This window comes from Pipistrellus hanaki (genome assembly GCF_964339955.1).
Source record: "Pipistrellus hanaki genome assembly, chromosome: 4".
Lineage (NCBI taxonomy): Eukaryota > Metazoa > Chordata > Mammalia > Chiroptera > Vespertilionidae > Pipistrellus > Pipistrellus hanaki.
Window position 1 is genome coordinate 43422217 of NC_140506.1, and position 25352 is coordinate 43447568.

Sequence of the window (25352 nt, forward strand, 5' to 3'; positions counted from 1 at the left end):
ACAGAAGAGAATGAATAATTACTTGTGGTTTGAACAGTTACTCTGCTGCGAACTCATCAGAAGATCATAACGTGCAAAGTGAAATGTGTTGCCTGGCACTGCGCGGTGCTCCCACTCTGCCTCGGCTTTATTAACCTTCGTCCTTCACCCCCACCCTTGAGGGCAGGGGCCTAGCAGCCATCGCTGTGAAACTGCTAGTGCCCTGCACAACAAGTAAATGTTACTGGAACTGCATTCCACTAAGCTTTATTTATTTATTTATTTGTTTTTGCTTAGGAAACATAAATATAAACAACTGTAATGCTAACAGTAGCTAACGTATTAACACGCACTTGCTCTGGGGCAGACACTGCTAGGTGCCATGCACTGGTTACCTCATTTAAGTTTCACAAAAATCCTGCAAAATGGGAATTCACAGCCTTCCCGAGGGCAATACTGTCATCCCTAAAATAACCCAGATATCACATATTTTCCTTGATTATCTTATTATTCTCGATAGCTGCTTCTGGAATATTTTCCCACATTACTGCTTGAGCAAAATTCTTAGCCCATGATTTCACAGTTTTCTTTGAGTTGCTTAATATGCAACTAAAGGTTCCTTTTTTCACGACTGTGATGTAAATGAATGTATTTTAATATGTAAATTGAATATAGATTTGGATTTGCTATTATTACTATGATAATCTTTATTAATATAGCAGAGCTCCCCTTGTCCCCACTCTATAAATAGAACATAATCAGTCCTTTACTGTTAGTGCAGGTTGTAAGTGGAGTCTAAGGTAAACAAAATTGTGAAAGGAGGTTAAAACAAGTTAATATTAAGTTTGGTTAAAATAATTAAAATGGAGCAATAATAACCAACCAGAAGACTAGGTGTTTCCCCTCACCCCCTTAATAAATCTACCTAGTGACACAACTGTAGTTTAAAAATTGAAATTGTTTATCCAAGGTTTTGGTACAATACTTTTCTTTAGTTTACTTTAAACTAAATATATTTGATTTTATCTTTCAAATATAAGATTGTATCATGACTATAAGGCTTTGAATTGAAATTCAAATGAAACATACTATGTAAGTCTAACGTAAAATTTAAGTTTCTGGCAAAGTTTTATTTAAAAACAGCAAATTATACTCTTGGCCGACAGCCTTGAAGTCCTGAAAAGTCCCTGGTAGGTAAAAAATTGATTTCCAAAAGAGGGGTTTTTTAACCACATCTCTCCTTCAGCATCTGCTGTCTGTTGATGCACAATTTCAAATCACTGATGATTCTGAGAAGAGTTTTTCTTTCTATATTATCTCTAAATAAAGCATTAAGGTGATCTTAAAAACAGGAAAGAGAGAAACCAATAGTGTACAAAAAACAAGACTAAGAGAAAAAAGAAAATTTGAGTAAAAACTAATAATTTACGAGAAAATATTACCTGCCTGAATTGATACTAAAAATCATCAAAAATTTATTTTCAGCCATATCCCTAAGTGAAAGCAATGAAATACGAGTGAAGAGATCAATTTTCACATTGCTTTACTGAATGTAACAGGACGATAGGGGATAACAATGACAATTTGTGAGATCAGAAATCATGTTTTACAAAGGACTCTAAAATCTGTTAAAGCACTCTAGGAAGTTATAATTAAATAAAAATTTTTCCCCCCTATAGAAATCAAATGTCTTAATAATGAAGTCAAAACAAAATGTTTGAAAGCAGACTTTATGGTACCCTGACTTAGCCTGTAACATTTTCATTTGTCTTTTCTCTAAGCTGCCTCTCTTACTTCAACATCGGCCCCTAGAGAATGGTGTGAAAGTACTCTTTATTTGTAATTTTTTAGGTCTTGAATATGGAAGGTGGACACATTTTCTTGGCAGTGGCTCATGCTGTAGATCATCCAACCATAAGACTAAATTTTTTTTTCTTTCGCCCTTAATATATCTAGATAACCTTGGTTTGTGTTAAAAATATCTTTGTTACTTAATTTCAGAGATACTAAAAGTAATGCCGTTGGATCTTTATTTGTGTTTTGGGTGAACTCCCAAGGTAAAACTGCAAATGAACTCTGATTTTTTTCCCCAGAACAAATCAAACTAATAGAATACTTTCAAATACAATGCAACTATTAATTTAGATTTCTTTCACATGCTGCTTAATATTTCAAAAAGTAATATAAAATATATTTCTATCATAACAAAAGTAGTTTTTTATTTGAGAGCAATTAAATGATATCCCTCTCCCTTTTTTGAATATTGTAACCTGAATTTGTGTTTTGTTAGGCAACAAAAATGCAAACTTGTTAAAGCAAATCCTTCTAGACTAAATTTTTAACAACTTCACTGATATTTTAAATTACTGAGTAAGAATTTCAGAGAAGTCTTTTGGCTAATAAGAGAGTCAGCCGAGAAATTTTTGGTAAGTATTCTCAAAAACAAAAACTTGAAAAACAATTGTACTGGTAAAGAATAATAGACATTGTATGACCTTTTCGCCTCCTCACTTAAGTTCCATTTTATAACACAATAAACATTTATTTTTCAATGCTAAATGAATTTCAAAAGAAGTCATGTAATTAAAGTTTTATTATATAATCATAACACATTGTTTATAAGTGGACACTATAGATATTTGTGTATTATTCCCAATGTGAGTACTAAATGCAAAGGCTCTAAATCTAAGGTCTTGCTAGATAGAGTGTTTTCAGAGTCTGGAAGCCAGGTCTCCTTATTCACTGCCACCAAGTCTCCATGTAGTCAGTGATATAAATTAAGCATTCTGGAAGTGACAATGCTTGACAACCAAATGCATAAAATAGTAAACAATTGACAATCAAAATAACAGCTGTTAGTTTCTTTTTATATAAAATTATATCTAATTTACAATAAATGCCAATTAAAATTATTAACCAATATACATAAATCTCCTTTGCTTTATTGTTGAATAGCTATGTAGATTGTAAAATTCTCTTAAAACTTCAGCAATTCCTGAAGGTTTTCTCTCTCTCTCTCCAGTCTCAATCACCAATCAGTAAATCCTTGAGTATATAATACTTGTACTTCCTACTCATAAAAAGAAACCATGTTTTCAAAGTCAAAACAAAGGGTATTAATAGGACAGTGAATAATCCAACACAAGACATTTCTGTTCTAATAGTTATTTGTATTAAATCTAATGATGATGAAAACTCAACTGAGCTTGATCTTACAATCATCAATAACCACTGAGATTAGCATGCTAAAAGCTTTAATGTGCAGAGATATGACAAAATGTAATTTTAAAAGCAGTGACTTTTCATTTTGGTTGTTGAGAGAAAAGGATTAAGTAGTGGATGAATAACTGTCAACTGAAACCTAGAAATGTCACTATTACTAATGTATTATAATGACTTGCTGTATATTTCTCTTATAGCTAGAGTACAACCCCATCCTGTTCCTTCTTTATTTCCACTTGTCTTTATCTTTCAAACTGCTTCAAGTGATAAGAGGTTCATTATTTTAAGAGGTGATTTACGATGGTATGAGATACCAACCCACATTTCATTTACTGCTATATATTAGCTCTATGGGTTTTCTATTAAGTATATTAGAGAAGTTAGTAAATTTTTATTGGCCAATGGCGCTCAGCCATTTAATCAAGTAATTAATTCATTATTCAGTGTATACAGTATCAGAAGAATACATTACTTATTGAATTACAAATAGAGGGCATATCTTTTTTATTTAAAGTTACATAATTTCTTTGAAATATTATTTTTGTTTTTTATGGCAACACTATTAAAAATGTATGTCTATAAGATCAAAATTTCCTTTATTCAGCTAACAAACGTTTTCTGAGTATCTGCCACGTGCTATCTTTTATGCTTCAAGCTGGGATTACAAACTGAATAAGAGACAATTTGCCTTGAGGGTTGAGTATCCAGGAGAGAGAAATATGCCCAGACTGCAATTACAATGCAGTGAGATAAGTAGTGTAGGTACAGGCTGCCACGGGAGAATAGAGGAGAGGTGCATAATTCCTTCAGGGAGAGACAGAAAAGGGTTTCCTAAATGGCTGAACTGAATTCTGAGGAATGCTCAGGAGCCTGAAGCAGGAGTGCTAGGAATGCATACGTGAAGGCAAGCAGCTTCAGCACAATCTGGAAAGTGGAAACAACGTAGCTGGCTAGGAGCCTGGACTCTGAAGACAGACTGCCTGGGCTCCACCTTCGCCAATTAATTAACCTCTCTGTGCCTCAGCCCCATTGTCTTATAGAAGGGCATCACCAGAATATCTATTTTAAAGGACTGTGATGAGAATAAATGAGTTCCTTTTTGTAAAGCACCCAGGAAGAGCAATTTAAATGTTTGCTATCATACACTTGCAATGTAGGGTTCTTGATGGCAGAAGGTAAGAAGGAGTAAAACTGGAAAGCACCTTGGGCCAGAGATAAGAGGTTCTTGGTTAATTCTGAAAAAGCTGGGAAGCCATTGCCGGATCTTAGGCCTATGAATGATGACCTATAATTAGTTTAAAGCTTCGAGAAAGACTAATCAGTTTTTGATGAGAATTGTGTGGGATGCAAAGCAAAGCAGGGAGATGAATTAGGGGGCCTGGTTGTTGATATAAACCTGATCCAGGGGAGTGGGATAACAATGAAGTGAAAGCTGCAGAGGGAGGAAATGCCTTGATGGCAGAGGCTGTAAGACTGAGCGCCTTGCTGGATGATGGCAGGAGGAAGAGAGATGGTTCAGGGACTGGATGGGAAAGATGCTATAGTTTCTGACTGAGCTGAGCTGAACAAGAGAACGCTGTCCTCTTGGGCCTTTTGGTATTCATAGGCACACAGCTGAATTTACTTCGTTCCCTCTCAAGACTTTTTACAAGTTCAGATGATTTGATTTTGAAAACAAAAAATACCAAAACGATGGAAGATTATTGAACTTAATTGCAGCCTTGCCACTTGGCCTCAGAGTCTCTCACTTTATCGGAGGCCTTGTATTTCAATGACAGTATTCCACACATGGAAGGTATCTTTTGGCATTTCGTTTCAGTTTTCTTTTCTGAAAATGTAGAGACATTCTGGCTGGCCTTGTTTCCCCCGGTGCTATGTGATTCTCTGACATCAGCACAGATATATTCGGCTCTGACATATGATCCTGTCCAGCGTGAGAAAGAAGGGAAGACCGCTGTGCCTGTGAGCGGGACATGACAGCTAAGCTCACGGCTAATTGGCATCTACAACAGGTGTTCCCTGGAACCGGCGTTAGAAAGGGCTCCTTCCTCTATTTTTAAGAAAGCGGGGAGGCAATTCTTTCACAACTACAGAGAAACTGTGAAAATTGTATACCCATGGCTACAGGATACGGTCATCAAAATATAATACTTATTAGCATGAAGGTGGAGCCACTGAGCCTTCTCCTTTCTGTTTTCTTAGACTATTTTTGAAACTGAAGATTCTCATGCCTACGGGAGGCGTCCTGAAATAGGAGGGATGAATTTGGTAAGCTTGTGAGACTTTTTTAGTTCGGTGACGTACAACCTCTATGTGGCTAACTTTTATGCTTACAAGATTGAGTACCTTCTCCGTCCCTGGAGTGCCATTAAACTTAGCGGACTGTCAGGCAATTGACAATGACAGCATAATTGAACAACCAAGCACTTCTCATCTTCAATATAGGATTCTAATGCATTCTAGCTGTTAAGCAGTAATAAGAGGCCACTTCCATCAAAGCTGAGTAACTCATTCCCCCCACTCCACGTGTTTTTCTTTTTCTTTTTTTTTTCCTACTACTTCTAATAACTTTCATTGCCACTATTGCCTGTTCCAATAAGAGCAAGCAAATGGATGCAGCAAGATACCGGATAAAATGCCGTAACATCTAAAGCATTTTCCTGATATTATTTTTTCTTGGTATTTGTGACAACCCAATGCTTAGTCCCCACCATTCTTGCTAACCTTAGTGATTGCCAGAGACTTAAATCCAAGAGACATTGGTCTGGCTTGGATCTGGTTCTGCAATGTTGAGGCATCAAGAATGGGGGGGATGAGGACAAATAGGTGATACCTTAATCAATAAAGAAATAAAAAAATAAAATTAAAAAAATAATTTTTGAGGGGAAAAATGAACATATTTCAATATCCAGCAAAATAGTACATGAAGTCTACTTATTAATTTGATTTTAATTTTTAAAAGAAAGATAAAATAGGAAGGAGTGTCATTAACTCTGCTTATTAATTCACTGTATACTTCTAATACTTTTTCTTCATTACTCAGTGAATTAGGGAAGAGCCAACATCAGAAGTGAGACACATTACCCCTAATGGACATATCTGTAAAAATGTTTTCATATGCCAATTTTCTTTTTCTTCTTTCTTATAATTAGCAGGCTATTATATTGGACCCTGGCAAAATATTTTAATTAGGCTGTCCATGGATATTCCAATAAACTTGATTTTTTTTGACATTTCAAACATAACCTGGTGTCATTCATGCCTGCCTCCTATTTTAAATGTATAGCATGCTCCAGCTTGCAGGAATTAACCTGGTTACTTGTTATGCCAATAAAGTTAGCATTAAAACATATTGTTTGCTGTTTTGCCTCTGAATTGATAATGCCATCAATATCTGAATAGTCACAGTGATATGAATTAACATGAAACTCTGGAGAGATGTCACTATGATACAACAAGCCATGCTGAAAGATGGTATTATTAAGCTTAAATATATTAAAGTGCTTTTTGGGGGTCTGCACTATATTTACATTCTCCAAGACCTCTTTTTAACACCAAATACGGTTTTAGTTTATGAAATTACCATTAAATGATTGTAATCCCACCCCTCCTTTTTCTTTTGTATTCTCTTTTAGAAATGTAGAGGAGTTTGGTACTTCTCTGGGTAGTAAGTGAGTCACATTGAACGTGAAATGATTAACCGGGACCTCAAATGGCAAGGATGGGTATAGGCACTGAAGTCTAGACATGGTATTTAGAATTTAATTGATTTGATCAGAGCCCTCAGTTCTCTACATTGACTCGTTGAAGTTTCAGTAAGGTCAGTTCTAGTTAATAAACATTTTTCTTCTAAATGACTATCTGGCCACTCCTGCTCAGAAAAGTGCATTAGAAATTCTTGGGGTCATATTTCCATGCCTCTCACAGATCTCTCAACTTTACTTGGTTCAAGATTTACTTCCTGCAGATCTCCCAGTAAAGGAACCCTGAACAATGATACACACAGCAGGACGGAAGTCTCCACTCACCTGCACTGGTGCCTGCACCGGAGGTGAGGTCTCCACCCATCAGACCACCTGTGGAGAACAGACGGGGATCAAAAGGAGCAAGGCAGAACGGCACACTTTAGCCTCCCCAGTATTCTGTCCTCTCTCAAGAGTTCTACATTTGTAAAGTGTTACCTAAGTGAGATGGCTGACATTTGTTTTATTGCGACATGCTTTGCTCAAACATCAAAAATACATTCACTCACTGACATTTTGCAGAATCTTTTTTCTAAGAAAAATTACATTTAAAAATTACATGTAAAAGATCCAGCCTTTAATTATTCTCTGAATTTCTTATAATTTCCAAGTCTAGTTTTTCCTAAGGATGTTTTGTAGAAAATACAGAATAAAAAATACAGTAAGGTTTACTGTATATTCAAATAACCATACACTTGATGCTAAATTATTTAAAAACATATCTTATAAAATTAATTTTGTATAGTGTTAATTGTCCAGGATCTTGATCATTTCATGAGTCTACCTACAGTGAATGACCTATTTAGTACCTGAATTTCACTTATTGACACAGTAAAATAGGTTTCACTGCCCACAAATTTAGAAACTTAGGCTTATTCATGGCTAACTTAAGAAAGTAATTAGAAATTTGTCAAGGTTTGTATTAAGAGTTGGAGAGTTTCAATAAGATATTAAATATAATAATTACTGTTAGTTTTTAAGGAATAAGATTTAGCCAAAATGAAAACATAAACATACACAGAATAACAGCTGATTATTTTGTAATTGCTTCTAAGTGACATTCTACAATTATTAGTTAGTTCTGGTTTTGGAATTAGAAGAAAACATTTGTTACATTTTATGAAAATGTTTATTATTTCTAACTGAATGATATTTTATAAATAAAGTATGATATTTTAAAAAATAAATGAGCACTAGTTCATCAAATAGGAAATTCAACTGAATTTGAGTATATCTGAAAGAAAAGTATTGATTGTTGAAAATGCTTATGAAAAATTTCAATCATTTTTCTAAGCAGAGAGAATGGTATAATAAAGTCCTTTATCCACATCTTTCAGATCAAGGTTTTTTTATAGGACTGATTTTGATTGTATTTTCTATATAAAGTTTCTGTACTAAACTTACTAAATATATCCTTAATTTTAATTATGAGAGATACTTAAATATTCTTTTGTGAATAAATTGCTTTTAATACAGTTATCTGTGCCTAAGGTATTAATATTTCCCTATAGAGGGCTTTTTAAAAACCCCAAAATATAAATATATAATGGTTGCTGCACATGGGTTATAAATATAGTAATTATTTATGTGGTGCTTCTTTTGAAAATATAAAGGAATTGTTAAATTATATTCAATACATATTTAACTTAATTTCTACTGTGAGTCTAGCAAATCAAGAGGACATTCTTCCCTTCAAAACTCTTTAAATCCAGCGGGATAATAGATGCATACTCATTATAGTACATAATGCGTTCTGCATGGTCTGAGTATAAAAGTAGCTGAAGCTTTCCTGAGCAATAAGTTCTTGTCTATGGGACACCATGAATTGTACAACAGTAAGGATCTCCTGGAAGTGCTCTTAACTTCATTTCTGACTTAGCTTTGTTTTTATTTCAAACTTCTTATAAATGATGCTATCCTACCACATTTCCTTTTTGCCATAAATATGTTATGCTATAAGAAAATTACTATATAAATAAATAAAAATTGGCCATGGGATATGCCATAAGAGAACACAGGGGAAGGTTTCTCAGAAGTGCTACCTAGTGAGGAGAGAAAATGGCATTTTAGATGAGAAGAGCACCTTCTGTGTGAGAAAACGTGTGGCCAAAACACAGCCCCCTAAGGAGATCGCCCATAGAGAGGCTGAATAGCTAAAGGGCAGGTTATAAAAGGTTTCAAAAGATATGCTCCTGGGGTTAGGCTTTATCATGCTGAAGACCTAGCAGTGAAGGGATACAACACATGGAAAGCTTGTAAATAAAATGGCCTTTTTGCCCAGAGTGGCTCCTTCCAACGACTCGTCCACATTGCGTTCTTATGAGGACATACCTGCGTTACCTGCACTCGGAGGTCGATGTGTTACACCAGGAGACATACTATTCCTCTGCAGAGAAGGGTGGGCCAGTGGCAAAAGGTTGGGGTTTCCCAGTGAGCTGACGGGGTTGCTGTACACCAAACTGTTGTGGCTGGACACCGGGATGGAGACTGGCATCTCAAAGTTGGGAGGTGGAACAGCCTAGACGAGACGAGCAGAAAACAAAAGGGTTAAAAAAAAAAAAAAGGAAAGAATAGAAACAGAAGCTCTCCCATGCAGACAGCCTTTACTTTCCAAGGCAAATTTCGAATTCCAGACTGCTCGGTGTCTAGAAGACCATCAAGAAGAGCTCTCAAGATGTTCACATCATAAATTGATTTCTTTAATGTGCTTAGGACTCCTTCTATGCAACTATTAGAAAACGTTTCACTTTTGTTTAAAACAAAGCCCCATTTCATTAGATTCCATTGTCTTTGAATTCCATTCTATTAGGTAATAAGTGTTCATTTGTGATATCTGAATCTGGTGGCAGAAATGACTGCAAAATCAAAGGTACATGATTGTGATGACTTCACAGAGAAAAAGGAGGATTGAAATGCAAGCCAGAGCCTCCGGCTTAATTGCTTATTGAAGCATATTTATGCAAAAGCTTAATGATATAAAATCATCTCCCCACTTGTGAACAGCACATAGACTTTAATTATTATTTTAAAAAGTCTGTCTTTTGAAAGTAACTGTGAAGATAATAGACATTTTAAGATACTAGATTCAACAGAGCATATATCATTTAATAATCCATATTTTAAAACGGTACTTCAGAGTATATGTTGCACTGATATACTAACACTGAAAACTGGCAAGGCCTGCATCTCAAATGAGATAGTTGGCAAATATTTAGAGAACTGAAGCTGTGTGGCTATTTAATTAGAGTAATCGGGTCCCAATTATTTATTCTTCTGATATTATTTTGGCAATTTAAGCAAAGCCATGCTTATTTTTCTGCTTGCCCTAACTGGATAATCATAGTTGCGACTTCCCCTCCTCCCTTCCCCATTTTTAACATTACAAATGAAAATACTGTTTGAATATATTGCCAGAGGGCTCGTGGTGTCAGAGCACACGGCATTCTTAACATAAAATGGATGTGTGTGTGTGTGTGTGTGTGTGTGTGTGTGTGTATCTAATATGTATATTGGAGACGGAGTTTAAATAGAACATTTCCCTCAGGTGTTTTCAAATAAGGTATAGGGCAACTTGAAATGCATATACGCATACAGTTCAAAGTTTTTTGTTCTTCTTCTTCCTCTTTTTTTTAAAAGCATTTTTTCCCTCTGTAATCCTAACATCAGCTTTCTTTTGCTGGCTGACTGGCTGGCCTGTCGCACACGCCTCACGCGGCAGTAGTTCTATGTTTACCCTGGCGGTGCCTGCAACACTGGTCTCTATTTATGCTCGTCCTCCTTTTATTTCTCACTCTTTGTTTTTCCTGTGTTTCTCTCCTCCATGACCTGGACATGCTGATACTGACCAGAGTAAATGTTATGCAACTCTTTTTCTTGCACATGTCTTTGTTTCTTCATCGTTTTAGAGGGAAATAAAAATGTCCAAGTGCTATATTAACACAGTCATTCTTTATTAGGTGTTATCTGTTGTAAACAAGGTACAAAACATCATTTTAGACGGACGCCAGGATAGAATGGAGTATAAATGTTTGATAAGATACCCAAGAGTGAGTATATCCCCAAATTTCCAGAGACTTTTTAAACGACAATGCTGTAAAACAAATATCTGTAGAGTAAGTAAAACGTTGTCTCCCTGTATTAAAAGGCCAAATAAGAATTACTCTAGTATGGCTGAGAAAGCACAGGCAAGTCACTGAGCAACGGCTTCTCCATTGCCACCTCCAGGTTCACTGCCCACCTCTTCACTGCTCTGGGCCAGACGCTGACCCTCCGGGCTGTGCCCACCAGGCCCACTGTGGCCTCTGGCGTCTGCATGGCCACTGGTGATACCAGCCAGAAGCTCAGAGTGGGAGTGGGGAGGGCAGGGCACTTCCCTTTGCTGGGCCCCAGGGCGGCCCAGGTTGCCATCTCCTGATCACTTTCCTTGGCTCGTGTTTCCCTTCTATTTATGAAATCAGTGCTGATGTTGGCTAAATAAGGTCTCATTTCATGAAGGTGTTAAAGCTCTTGTGCTCTAAGTAATGCAGAGCCCAGTCTACTTTTTAGTATGTGAATTGAATATTTCTCTTCCAAGGAGATTTTTTTTAGGAAGACCCTGTACTCCCACAAAGAATAAGCTTAGCATTTACTGTATGCTGCTTATTTAGCAGGCACTGTACTGTATAATACACAGACATGATATGATATAACCCTTTCAACATTCGTTAGAATTCCCCCCTTTTAAGATCTGTAATGTTTAAGTGGCTTGATGTCATCAAGCTAGTAAGTGGCTGAGCCTGTTGCTTTTGCTACTAAATCATTGTGCAACAAAAGTTTTTTTTTTTTTTTTTTTTTTTTTATAGAAAGAGAAGGCTGCAATCAGAAATCGTACTGTGAAGTAAGAGCTGGGTGCTAGTTGCTTATTATTTGGAACCACAAAAATAATGAACTAAATGGATGCTATGGGCTGTGGTGAGTGCCACATGGGAGCACAGGGTGTGCTCACTCACTGCCCATCTGTGACCGAGGTCTTAGCAAAAGAGAAACCTTCAAGACTCCCCTTGCCCATATTTACTCAGATTTGATATTTTTAAGCTATCATTTGGGTTCAAAATGTTAGATTTATGTTTATTATTACTAATTACAGTGTTTATTACTGAATACCTAAAGGTCGGCTATCCCCTGAGTATTTTACAGAATGTTGATTGTATGTCAGTAGAGAGCAAAACTTATTTCTCTCTCTTCCCCTTCAGTGATTATATGCATATCCGATATAAAGGGGAGTATTAATAATTATTTAATAAATCCTGAAGCACCCTAATAAACAATTTGTTACATGTCTCTCTCTCTCTACGCCTCCCTTGCTCAACCATCATGCTTAAGAATTACTCAATTTCTAGCATTCTGGACCATAAACAATTTGATGTTGATTATTATAAAAACTCTCCTGTGACTGATGAAATAGCAGTCAGGTATAATTCTGATACCAGAGCATACTTCAAAAGAAGCAAAAGTTGTACAATATGCCAACAGCCTTTGCATTTTTCTTATCTGTTTCAGGAACTGGTTAAATAATTTTGAAATAAAATGATATGCTTAAAAATGACCACACTGAGAAGATATCTCAGAGAATCAGAAAGAACATCAGCCTTCAATCAGAAACCTCAGTTGCAGACCAGGCTGTGCAATAAATAGACATGTAACCAGGCCTCTTTTAGCCTCCCTGGGCCTGAAGTGATTGCATCCCTCAAGCGACCAACCAGATCTAAACATTTTAGGGAAAGCAAAGGCTATAATAAGGTATGCATGCTTATGAGATTTTGCTGCTATTCTTTTTCTTCTTGACTTTTCTAAATTTGAGAAGTTGAAAGCATCTAAATTAAAAAAAAATTGTTTAAAAAGTGAAAGCCAAAAAGTAGTTAAAGTCTCCAAATTTGCAGAGATCTCAGACCAGTCTCCAAATTTCAGAACATTCAATGCAGGAAGGAAGAGGGACTTTGGAGTAATTAAAAAAAAAAAAAAAAAGGTGGTAGGCAGGACTGGCTATATAATTTGCAGGGCCCGGGCAAAATGAAAATGTGGGACCCTTGTTAAAATGTATTAAGAATTTCAAGGTGGTGATGGCAGAGTGTTTTACCAAGCTGCGGCCCTCTCAGAGCAGTGCCCTGTGTAACTGCACAGGTCACACGCCAATGACGCTGGCCCTGGCTTTAGGAGATACAGGAGCGACAGCTAAAAGGCTTTTAGTTTTCACCCCTGAACAAATTGATCATGGTCACTGACGTGAGTCATCGTGGTCAGAAAGGTATCTGAACTCTCCTCCAAAAGCCACTGTTTTCCCAAACTCACCACAAGGAAAAGCCCAATAAAAAGTCAAATCAAATATTTGTAATAAAATATTTTTAGTTAATAAGCCCTCTGTTATTCAATCCGAGTGACTGAACCGAATCCCTTTTTCAGGGCTGCCGATGACACCCTTAACTTTGGATCAACCATTACCAGTCTGCTGAAGACTAGCAGAGAAAAAGCAGCACAGAACTTCGACGACTAGTGACGACCCATCGCCGGTGTCCAAATTTCCTCAAGGCTGCCTGACAACTCCAGCACGTACTCACTCATTTCCTCCGGGTTCCCAACTCCTCACAGTGCCTACGCCTTCATTCTCAGTTCTCTTTCAAGCACCTGCTCCCCCCCACCCCCAATATCTGTAGAAGCTACACTCAACATACAAAACACAGGTCAGGAGCTGGTCAGCCACTCAACTTCCTCTACTCTCCTCCCAACCTAACTCCACGTGGGTCCACCCGCAGCTCTGTCCTGTTCCAACCTCATCCTCCTTCCCTTCTTCCCTTCCTGGAGCTTTGCCATTTTACTGCCATTGTACCTGTATGTTCAACCTTTCTCTTCCTTCGGGTATCCCTCCTCTGCATGTAAATAATCTCAAGTGCTTTGCCTTTTAACCCCTTCTTTGACCTAGTGGCAGTGCCATTTCTCTCTCTTCACTGTCCCTTACTTGAAGAAAATAGAAGCTCTCTATTCCCACTTCCTTCCTGTTCACTCTCAACCCATCTGGCACCTGCCCCTCCTTCCTTCAGCCCATTTCCCAATTCCTGGTTCCTCAAATGTAGCTTCTTTTTTCTTGCCCCGGAGGCTGGCGTGAACCAGGGCAAACCCTGCAGGAGGAAATGCTGCTCAACAAGATTCCCAGTCCTCCGTGAATTATTGCACGTCGTTGAGGAATATGGGCATAAATTACATGGAGCCCACAGGTGATTGCAATATTAAATTTTTCTGTTTTACAAGGGAAACTCTTCGAGCCGGGTCTTTGAAACAGAAAAACAGCCCTGTAATGTTTTTAAAGAGGCGGAGACAGTCTCTCCGCACAAAGGGCAGAGTGTCCTTGCCCTGCTGTAAATGTTTTAGCAGCTGTGGAAACTTTCAACAAAATTTACTTCCAGCAACCGAGAGCGATGTGCGAAAACTGGGCTTTTCATCCCGGAGCCTGAAGCACTTACTGAAGAAAGGGGGATTTGGAGGCCGGCGGAGCTGTGCGGCTCCCTCTCCCAGCCCTGCCCGACACTCTAATGTGGCTTTTCCTCCCCGCCACACACCGCTGCCCCTCTTAAGACATCATGTATCCTGATTTTGAACTCTTCACACGACAGGATAAAATACGGCGAGGGAACCTCGGTATGTGTCACACCTCTTTCCCTCTCAAGCATGGGGAAAAGCGGCCCCATGCGCCCATATGGGCATGCTCCCAGGAGTCTTGGGGTTAAAGCTACAGATCACCACCCTGGAGAGTGATCAGTGGTCTTACAGCTGGGCAAGGGGTTCCTTCCATCTGCGACACCTGACATGCTTCACCTTATAAAATCTTACATTCGAAAACCTTTGTGCCTAGCAGTTGTAGAGCCAGAGAAAACCAGGCCATAAGAAATTAAAAAAAAAAAAAAAAGGTGGCCCAAAGGAGCTGTTTCTTTCCTGCTTCTGGGCAAGACAAAAACCCCAATGGATACTTTATCACGTAAGAATTCTGGGCATACCAAGTAGGCATTGCAGCATTCTGATAGGAACTATTTCATTTGACAAAGTGCCCACGGTGGATGTTCGGTATGTAGTGCTCGGTTTATGAAACCTTTAAGAATTTACAGCACTTAGCTTTCCTTCCTAGCACAGTGTATTAATAATTGCAATTCAACAAAAGCTCCACTGCTGACATTATTTCACTTAACAAAAGAAGCAGACATGTATTTATGAAGGCAGGGAAAGCTTAAGGTGCATACATTTTTAAAATAAGTTTTAAAGTGTTTAATTTAATTAACACAAGGTAGCTGTGCACCTACTACGTGTAAAGCATTAACTCATCTGGTGAGTGCAGGGGCGGAGCGCTGATCCCCAAAATATCTGCACTTGTGGTCACAGAGGCATGTTTTCACTGCAGTCTCCCTCAGCGCTCAGGCTGAGGATGTTTGGCTAACTTACAAAACTGTGTGTTTTTTTAAAGAAAGGAATTAATTACCTACTGAGGAGCATACAAGGAGGGTTCAGACACTAACACTGGTTATTTCAGAAAGTGTGTGAGCCCGGAGTTGCATCACTTTATGTCACACCATTAACACCACTTGGCTGATGACAGAATATAATAAAAGGTACGTACCTCCCCCCTCTTTATGTGGGCAAACAAAATAATACATGCAGAGTTATTTCTCTCAAGTATCTGGCAAGGCACATGATGGACTGTTAGAAAATTTTTGACTTGGTTAAGACACAACTTAGCCAATTGTTAAAGCATGGGAAATGTTGGGGTCGGCAAAGCGGATATTTGGATGAAGCTTTAACATCACCCCAGCGCACACACATGTCGAAGTCTTACCATTAGGTTTTCATGCAGTCTGTTTCCCTGCAGCGAGCATTAGCTTTAACCCTTCAGTGCTGTTGCTGGGTGTCATGTGTGGGGAGAGGGGAGGAAGCTTTATTCAGAAATGAGCTTTTATTTGGGTGATGATCGCCATAAGTATATATGTATCTGAATTAAACGTGTTGAGAAGGAGGTCCTGGTGTTTTCCGAGTGCACTGTGTGTTTAAGAGATTGTGTAAAGTTAGGGTGTGTTGCATAGATCTTTCTTTCTCTTCCTCCTGTGAATTTCCTATCTCTGAATGAACTCGATGGCAAGGCTTTTAGATTCCACAGTTTAAGCAGCCGTTTAGCTAGGGTTTACTTTCTCTACGAACTGCCGTGCGATGCGATGGCTATTTTATTGGCTTGACTTTCCAATGTATCTTAGACAAAGCCATCACTGAAAGGGTTAAGGTATGTTACTGCAGCAGTTATCAGCAGACCAGCCATCTACCTTGGGTACTTACAGGAATTTTATGGCTCTTGATCATATTATCAAATTCTTCATTAATTTTTTTGTATTTTTCTTCAGTGCGTGGGGTGAGTGCATAAGAGGAGTCGGGATCGGGGCTTTCACAGCCTTTGTTTTCCTTCTTGTTCAAGGCCTGCCAGGTTCAGAGAAATACCAAGAGTAAAAAAAATGAAAGGCGTCTGGAGTACTTACACACAATCTTTGTCTGCTGATCATTAGATCAATATCTTCGTTAATTTTCCTGTACTTGTCCTCAGACTCAGGGCTGTGACCTACGGAATCGTCCGCATCGGGGTCTGGGCTGTCACAGCCATTAAGGCCCTTCTTTCTCAACGTCTGAAACACACAATGCGGAAAGTTCAGTCCTAGACAAAGGCTGTCAGAGACAGTTAGGGCGGTTACAGAAGCTCACGCTGTCCAGGTTCTCAGGCTGTTATCACCTCCGCTGTATGATGTGAGGGTAAAGAAAGCACCGGGAGAAGAGTCATTTCAATAACACACTCATCACTAGTTGAAAAAAATAAAAGGTAAAGATTCCTTTGGCAACTCGATGCAGTCAGAGGACCAAGACAGTTATGGGGGCTGAAGTTTCGTGATGTAGAATTCAGACATGCTCCAAACATCCCGGGAGAGACTATTACGGAAGAGTACAAGGAAGGTGGGAAATTACAACACTCTGTTTTCCCACAGAAGAATTAGAAGTCAGGACATTACACAATGATTTCAGAATCTGCGACCGTGACAAAAGCAGAAATGCTGGAAACAGATCCTCAGTGTAACAGGACGGTTGGCACCCACGGTCACCTGCCCCGCCCCCCCCCCCTTCGGATGTGCGCCTGACAGCAGAAGGAGGACGAGAACCAGGCTGTCTGACGGAGCACCCATTAAATGTGTTCGGACCTTGTGACCAGAAGGAGGATCACCTCCGTTCTGTCGGCTTGGGGTTCCATAGCTGTGAAAATCTGTATTGAAACTGATAGTACTGAGAAGTTTTCTGCCTACACAGAGGCTGAAAGAAACGTCAACACAGCCGAGGTTAGGGCTTCATTATCAGGACCGGAGTCAGGAAGCCCGGGAGCACTGAAAATAGGTAACCAAGTCAATAACTCCCAAACTGGCACACGCTCCTCCGGTTCCAGCTAGGTCGGGTCGCTCTGACACATGAAAGTGGCAAGTCAGTCAGTGCCTTATCTTGGTCCTCCTGCCGCCAGAATGTAGGCCTGGGCTGGTCTCAGCTGTCACAGAGGATACATGCTAATGAACACTGTAACAGAGAATAGGAACCCAGATCTCCTCCTCTCCTCTCCTCTCCTCTCCTCTCCTCTCCTCTCCTCTCCTCTCCTCTCCTCTCCTCTCCTCTCCTCTCCTCTCCTCTCCTCTCCTCTCCTCTCCTCTCCTCTCCTCTCCTCTCCTCTCCTCTCCTCTCCTCTCCTCTCCTCTCCTCTCCTCTCCTCTCCTCTCCTCTCCTCTCCTCTCCTCTCCTCTCCTCTCCTCTCCTCTCCTCTCCTGATGGTTGTCACCTTGATGGTACATGATCTGATGTGCAGAGACAATGCTATGTTTTTAGAGATCATAAAATTTCTGATTAATCACACAGCTCGACCCATTAGTTATGAATAGACAAGCAACATTTCTGAATTTTCCTGGTACCGCCAAAATGGTTACAAGAGCTGTGTACCTAAGCATCTCATGGTAATGGGAAGTTCAGCAGCGCTCATCTTTATTAAAGAGAGAATTCACACACAAATAAAGCAAACACTGCGACAACAAGCTAAGGAATTCAAAACTGAGATAACACTCCATCTTTAATTCATGCAATAGGGGGAAATAAATAAAACAACAGGACTTTTAAAGGGGGTGTCAGACTCAAAAATTTAAACTCCCTGGCTCTTACCAATGCGTAACAAATATGACATTATTTAAAATTGGTTTCTGAGGCAATGAAGATTTTCATTTAAAATCATACTAAGAAAGCTACCATTTCTAATACATCTATGATACACTGTGGCTCTGTAAATATTTATTAATGTTATAGTAGTATAATATAACAAATAAACATATGGTTACAGCTTATTATGTGGTAAAATGTTTGAATATTAAAATGAATATTTTGACACATGATGATAAAATATACGTTTACAGTCTTGGGGAATTTATAATTGGTGGGGCCACCTGTCCCCCTATCATGAATCTAGAGCCATCATTTTCAGCCAGAATAAGTATTCCTAGAGAGTTCACAATACATTAGAATAATAATTTTCTTAGCTAACTTAATTCTCTTCATTTTAAACTCTTTAGCTACTATTATCTTGACCACAAGAGCATTTTTCCAGTGATAACTGTTTGCTGTATTATCTCGTGTTTCTGCTTTTATCTCTAGATATTCTTGAGCTTTTAACAATAATTCCCAAGGTTCTTGTGTCATACTCCACATATTTCTCATAAAAATTCCCTTCTGTACAGGAAAATATGTAAGATCAATGCTATTTTTCAAACTTTACCTATATTCTTATAAGGTATATTAGAATATTCATCTAGAAACCTTTAATTTAAAGTCTTATTCAGACAGTAGATTTCACAATTTGCATCTGAATCTTTTATCCAATACATCTGATCATAAAAATTATCGTTGTTTTGATGTACGGATTTTGACAGCAGAACGCTAGGGTTAGCAGAGGCCTATCGACTGTCATTACAATCCATCTGGCACATACATGTGTGCTAAATGTTCTAACGAAGCTTTTGGGGGTAGATGCTACGTTTGGCTTATAAAAATTCAAGCACCAATTACATGTTATTGAAAGATCTCCACAAATATTAACTCATTGTCTCTCACAAAGCTTCCCTCAGGACTTTAGGGAAACCTGATGCCAGGTCTCAACCCAGCCTGGCCAAGCATGATGGCCCAGGCCTCTTACCCCAGCTTTCCTACACGTGTGAGGTGTCAGATGCAGAATAGGGCTCTCCCATTCATATGTATGCACAGCAGTAGACGGAATGCTGAAATTAAATTAGGTAGAAAATTAAAAAAAATAGGCTGCGGAGACATTTTAAGAATGAAGTAGGGTTAAAATATTAATACTTCTTAGATGTCTAAGTTTAGACAGAGAGGGAATGCTTATGGGTCAATAAAACACATCAGTTTACCAGTAAAAAAAAAAAAAAGCAATTTGATAAATAGCTAACTTGAAGAATTATGTAAACTATTAGGCAAATAAATCAGGTGGTTCAAAGTCCCACAAAAAAAGGTAGTGATGGGACAAGGGGGGGGGGGGGAAGTGGCTCATTTTCTCATCCAAAATAATTCTTGTATCTGTCTACATTTCCTTATAATGAGCATCACCAGTACTTCAGTAATGAAATATCTCTACCCTTTACATTACAGAGTTGTTATAAGCTAAATTGTGTTATTTTTAAAAAGAGCATTTTGAGATATGCAAACACAAACTCCAAAAGCAAATTAATACTGAGTTCCAAATTCGCATAATCACACCACCAGAACATTGAAAAACTTGTTCAGAAATATAATCCTCAGCTGGGAGCGTGTAGAACACACTTCTGCCAAGAGCAAACGATTACGGTGGAGTTCTAAAACTCTGAACATGGAAGTGATGGCACAAACTTGAATACCATTGTGTGAATGTGGAACTACAAGAGCCATCTTATCTTTATGATATTAAAAACCTACAGCCTTTTAATGACAAAGGAGTTACTGTTAGATTCAGCTCGGCCTCTCTTTATCAGAGCAATAAACAGTCAATATAAACTAAAGGGATTACTAAATGGGTAAATCAGCATTATTCCTTCAGTCCTTTTTCTAGTAAAATCAAAATCTCTGCTGCTGGCCTTTGAAAGCTTCTTTGATCTTTTACAAGTGTTACTGGTCAGGTAATATAGGCACTTAAATCATTATTCTTTTACAGGGGCTAGAAGTCTTGGATTTACATAAGTGTCTCTCAGCTGCTTATGTTTTAGAAAGATTTATTCTCTATGTCAGGAGAAGCCAAGAGATCCGCAGAAACCACTGGCTTTCTTGTTATGTATCCTTCCTCAGAGAACTCCGTAAATCCTAAGTGAGCTTGTACGCCGACCCAAGTCAGCTTTCCCTGGGAGACTGACACTTTTGGGGTCGATCAATTGACTGCAGAGGCTTCTGGGATGTTTTCACAAGGCAGCGACTGTCATGCAGTGAGCTGAGAACAGCGGCTTCTTAGAGAAGTAACGAGATTGACAGGAGGTGACAAACTCCAAACAATAAAAGGGAAAAGGATTCCAGGCAGGTAATCCAAAAAACCCCGTGGATTCTCCCCTCCCAGACATGTGGCCATATGGACCCTGCACTACTACATTTGTTCATCGGGAAAACGCGAAATCCATATAAACGGAGGATGATAGGTGACAGGTGCTTCGAAAATTCTAATGACATAGATATAGGGAACAGATTCTATTTCATTATGGGAAGGAATATAAATGAACAAGAATGCCACATGGAGCACTCATTTCTGCTCTTAGGCATTATGTTATCAACTAGAAAGTGCCTTATGTATATGTACAGTGGTTAAAACTGGTCTCTCATTAATTATTTCTTGTTAGTAAAAAAACCCCCAAAAACCAAAACAACTAGATTACTGGCCCTTTTTCAGTTATATGAAGCCATGAAATTTATACAATTGTTATTTGGGTAAAATTCATCTCCTTCCAGAGGACCACCATCAGATTAAAAGCTTCCAACCATTCAATCTCTTTCCATGTCTGCCGTCTTAGTCCTCAATATTTTCATCACCTCTCTTTTTTTCCGTCCCTGCCCACTGTATAGCAGAGATTTCAAATTCTTTTGTGAAAACCCCCCAAACATGCATCCCTTTAAAAAAAACCCCAAATAATAAGCCTTTCTTGCACAGCCAGCACTATCCTTCCTTCAGAGGGCTGATGTGTCAAGAGCACATGCAGGAATTATTTCTGTAAGCTGCGTAAATGTCATGTTCACACAAAAGCCAAGGGGAAAAAAAGAAAGACATCAACTTAGAAAACGAGGTTCCTTTTCTCTGATAATAAATGATTTCTGTGCTTGTCCCTCACAGCTTTATGGAGATCAGCATCTGCTCTTACGCGGGATACTCTTTACACAGCAGTAAGTCCACACGAGAGCAGGAGATCCGGCTGAAATGGACACTGCTTATGTACCAAGTTGGTGAGAGTATTTGGTGAACACCCAGGACAGTCATGGCGCTGCTGCTCTGGGACCTGCCGGGTTTGGGGAGTGGCTGCCCTGAGCACTGTGCCCAATGGCTTACTTCATTTAAGACTCAGTCAGCAAACAATGACCAGAAACCCCCTGTACCCCAGATGCTGTTGTGTGCACTTGCTTTTTAAAGCAGCAGGCATTACACATTCACACCAAAAAGCTCTGAAACGACCTATGCTATTGTATGCATTTTTGTGATTTCTAGCACCTATTTACCTAGGCTGGGGGAATGTCAGGGGCCAAGGCATTTCTCCATAGGGTTTAATCATCAAAGCTGTTAGCTTTGTCTGCACGAGTTCTTTGTTCTTAAAATAGAAGTGAAAAGGCATTAAGATAAGGCAGGTTAAGTACAGTTAGTAGGTAGACTTTCATTAGACAAGCAAATCAGACCTAGTACGGAGTCTGAAATTACATTTTATGAAAAATTATTCATTTGTTACGAAAATTTTATAAAAGAGCAAAATGTACACCTTCACATTGTATTTCTGCAGGTTATTAATGCTCATGATAACTAGATATTAACTCCCACTAGCTGGGAAGAGCTGGAGATGTTCATTGTTTTTGTTTTTATTCCTTTCCTCAAAAGATAATCTTAATATTGGACTTGAAATTTTCCCCCCCACTGACTAATTTTTCAACTTAAAAGAATAAAAATAAAAGGCACGAATTAAAGCTTTGAAGACTTCTAATGTATGGAACATAGAGAAACTTCCACCCCCCACCGTCTCCTCATAGCCACAAATGATTTCCTATAAACATCATAAGGTGATAGTTCCTAAAGTTGTTGGTACTTTAATTCTGGACGAGACTCACCCAGGACCCTCTGGTCTGCCTGTCCTCTGCCTTCCGGAAGGTGAGGAGTAACGGTGCAAGGGAAACTGGGCTTCCACACCTCATGTCCGCGCTCAGGCTGGCTTCTGGGAGGAGCCCACCAGGGTCTGCACTCAGCCCTCCTTGGGCAGAGCTAACACCTCACCTCCTCTCTGTGGACTTCCCTTGTCGCCAAGGCCGAATTGATTTCTCCCCCACTCATGCATGCACTTATCCTCTACTTTCTCTATTAGAGCCTTCACACACATTGTTAGTCATGTGTTTGTCTCCTCTGCTAGCTCATGGGGCAATGAACAAATCACCTCCCTCTATCCACTTTTGGAGTTTCAGTTTAGAGTAGAGGCTGCCATGCTGTGTGTGCTCCGTAAACGCCTGCTGCGTGAACAGAGCACCTTCCCACTTCGCTGTTAGTGTATGCAGAGGTTGCCCCACTGGACCAAGGCTGTCTGTCTGACTGGGGGTGGAGATGGTAGTGGGATCCAGACCTCTCTCTCTCTCTCTTTTAATCATCACCTGAGGATATGTTTCATTGATTTGAGAGAGAAAGAGAGGAGAAACAAACATACATTGGCTGCCTCCTGTAAGCATCCTGACCGGGGATTTTAACCTGCAACCTGGGTATGTGCCCTGACTAGGAATCGAACCCCACAACCTTTTGCACTGTGTGATGTTCTACTATTCTCCTAGGCTTTGACATTGGCCTTATTCTGGACCAATACTAACCTGGAGAATTTATGGAAAATCAGGGCGATTGTAGGGCCCAATCAGGTGAATCAGGCTTCCTCAGGATAGGTCAGTGGTTTGGTGTTTTATTAAGGATTTTTCCACCATACCGCTTCTGGAACCTTACCATTCATGAGGCTGGCCTAGATCGGAGCTGATACGAAGAAGATCTGCACTCTTAGCCAAGCAGTGTTTCCTGACATTCTGAATCTAGGAGCGATCTCAAGAAAAGTACTAAACAGGGAACATTTTACTATATAATGATTGAAATGCATGCTCTCACAAACAGTTAATCCTAATAATCTCTATAATAAAGCAAGTCCAGATTATAAAGGCTGGGATGTAAAGGATCAAACTGCAGGTGGGTGTGAAGAACAGACACTGTTAGTAATTTCTTAAACAAGGAAGGAAAAGACAAGACCAAACTCTACATTAAACAAAGGTTGGGAAAGAGAGGAGAGGAGCAAGTTAACAAAGACAAGGCAGCAGTATTTTTGAAAGTATAAAACATGAATGTAACTTCACCTGCCAACCTTTTCAGACTGTGGCATTTTACTTGCAAGTAGGTTACAGGGACAAAAAAGCAGAATCTTGGAATGAGAATTCTTTATAAAATAATACATTGAGGCATCTTTGATAAACCATTAGTAACTTATTCTTTTTTAATCCTCACCCGAGGATTTTAGAGAACACACACACACACACACACACACACACACACACAGAGAGAGAGAGAGAGAGAGAGAGAGAGAGAGAGAGAGAGAGAGATACAGAGAGAGAGAGATACAGAGAGAGAGAGAAACATCACTGTGAGAAACATGGGCAGGTTGCCTTCTGCATGTATCCTGACTTGGGACCCAACCCACAACCTAGGTATGTGCCCTTACTGAAATGGAACCCATCACCTGAACCTGGTACACAGGACGACACTCCAACCAATGGAGCCACACTTAGGGCCATTAATGACTTATTTGAACAAAAGAAAACATGCACGTTATCTTGTAAAGTCAAATCATTATTTTTGTTTCCAGATAGGCTCTTATCTGGTTGTAAATGCGTTTTAATTCAAGTCACGGTTAATCCTTTGAAATGGGAGTAGCCTACAGGGGCTTACTTATCAGTCAGCTCAGGACCTCCTTTCTCAGTCACCATGTTTCCACATTTCTATGGGATTTTCGTGATCTCGCCCTAGTACATCATTTATTTTCCCATTTGTTCTTTTGGTTCCAACCCATCCCTTCATCCATTCCTTTTCTAGAAAAACAACACAGCCTAGTTGTTCAAGCCAGAAACCCAGAAGTCACTCTTCACTCCAGTTATCTCTTAACTCAACTACCATTATCTTCTCTATTTGGTCTCTCCTCCTTAGCTGGCTGCTCCTCTGACACCACTTTCCAATCATCCTACTTTGGGCGGGGTCTCCTTGAAATGCACATCTAGTTGCATCACTGTCCTTACGAACCCTGGTGCTTCCCACAGCCACACCCACTGGTTTTCACACACCCCACCTGCTCTCCAAGTGATTGCCTCTCTTCTCCTGGCACTCTGGGTTTTGGCAAGAGGGAACTTCTCACCGCTTCCCAAGTCAGGCAGGCCCTTTAATAACACTGTTTTGATATGTGACATCCATTCCTGTCTGGAATATCCTTGTTTACTCCTCCTCTTTGCTACACACTTAGTCATCTTATGATGTGTACCACCTAATACCATCACTTGCTCCATTTGGGAAGCTTTTTTTTTGAACTCCCCTCAACATGTAGGAACTCCCTTATCTGTATTCTTAACAACCTTTGACTTTCGGTGTTTTTAAAAACAACATGTGGTATCTTATACTGTCATTTATCTTTCCCATGCCTGCTTTACCTCTAGATAGCGAGTTCTACCAGGGATGGGTACCTCGGCTCCCTAACAGAGGACCTGGTGAGTATATGTGGGCTCCATGGAAGTTCTCAGGAACTGCTCATTTGAATAAGTGAATGAGCAAACAAACCTGAGCGTCAGCCTTCCTAACAGTGACAGACTAATTGAAATGAGTGGGCGGTCTCCCAAGGTGACCGCGTTATTTTATTTGTCTTAATAAGATCGTTTAGTCGAAATGCAAGGAGCACAGGTTCTGGTAGGTTAGAGGCACGTCTATCATCACTTCATGACTGCGGCACAGGATGTCCCTACAGAAGTGGAGGGGGCGGGGGAGGTGCCAGACTGTATTATACACGGGGTGCAGATGGCTGGCTTCTCTGTGTTTAGAATTGCTCAGAG

At 39.4% G+C, this 25352-nt stretch overlaps 1 protein-coding gene across 38 annotated transcripts in view; it reads right to left on the reverse strand.

Moving 5' to 3' along the window:
• The window catches only part of MEF2C (myocyte enhancer factor 2C), a 161182-nt gene that overhangs the window by 22996 nt on the left and 112834 nt on the right, over positions 1 to 25352 (reverse strand). For 15 of the 38 annotated variants that reach the window (XM_084882079.1, XM_084882103.1, XM_084882080.1 and 12 more), the window contains 3 exons: positions 16487 to 16630; positions 9276 to 9462; positions 7230 to 7277 (listed from right to left, as the gene is read on the reverse strand). In XM_084882079.1, coding sequence (XP_084738205.1) covers positions 7230 to 7277; positions 9276 to 9462; positions 16487 to 16630 — 379 coding nt within the window. Of the gene's footprint in view, positions 1 to 7229; positions 7278 to 9275; positions 9463 to 16289; positions 16428 to 16486; positions 16631 to 25352 lie in introns of all 38 variants that reach the window. The other 23 variants (XM_084882086.1, XM_084882070.1, XM_084882087.1 and 20 more) reach the window with 4 other exon arrangements.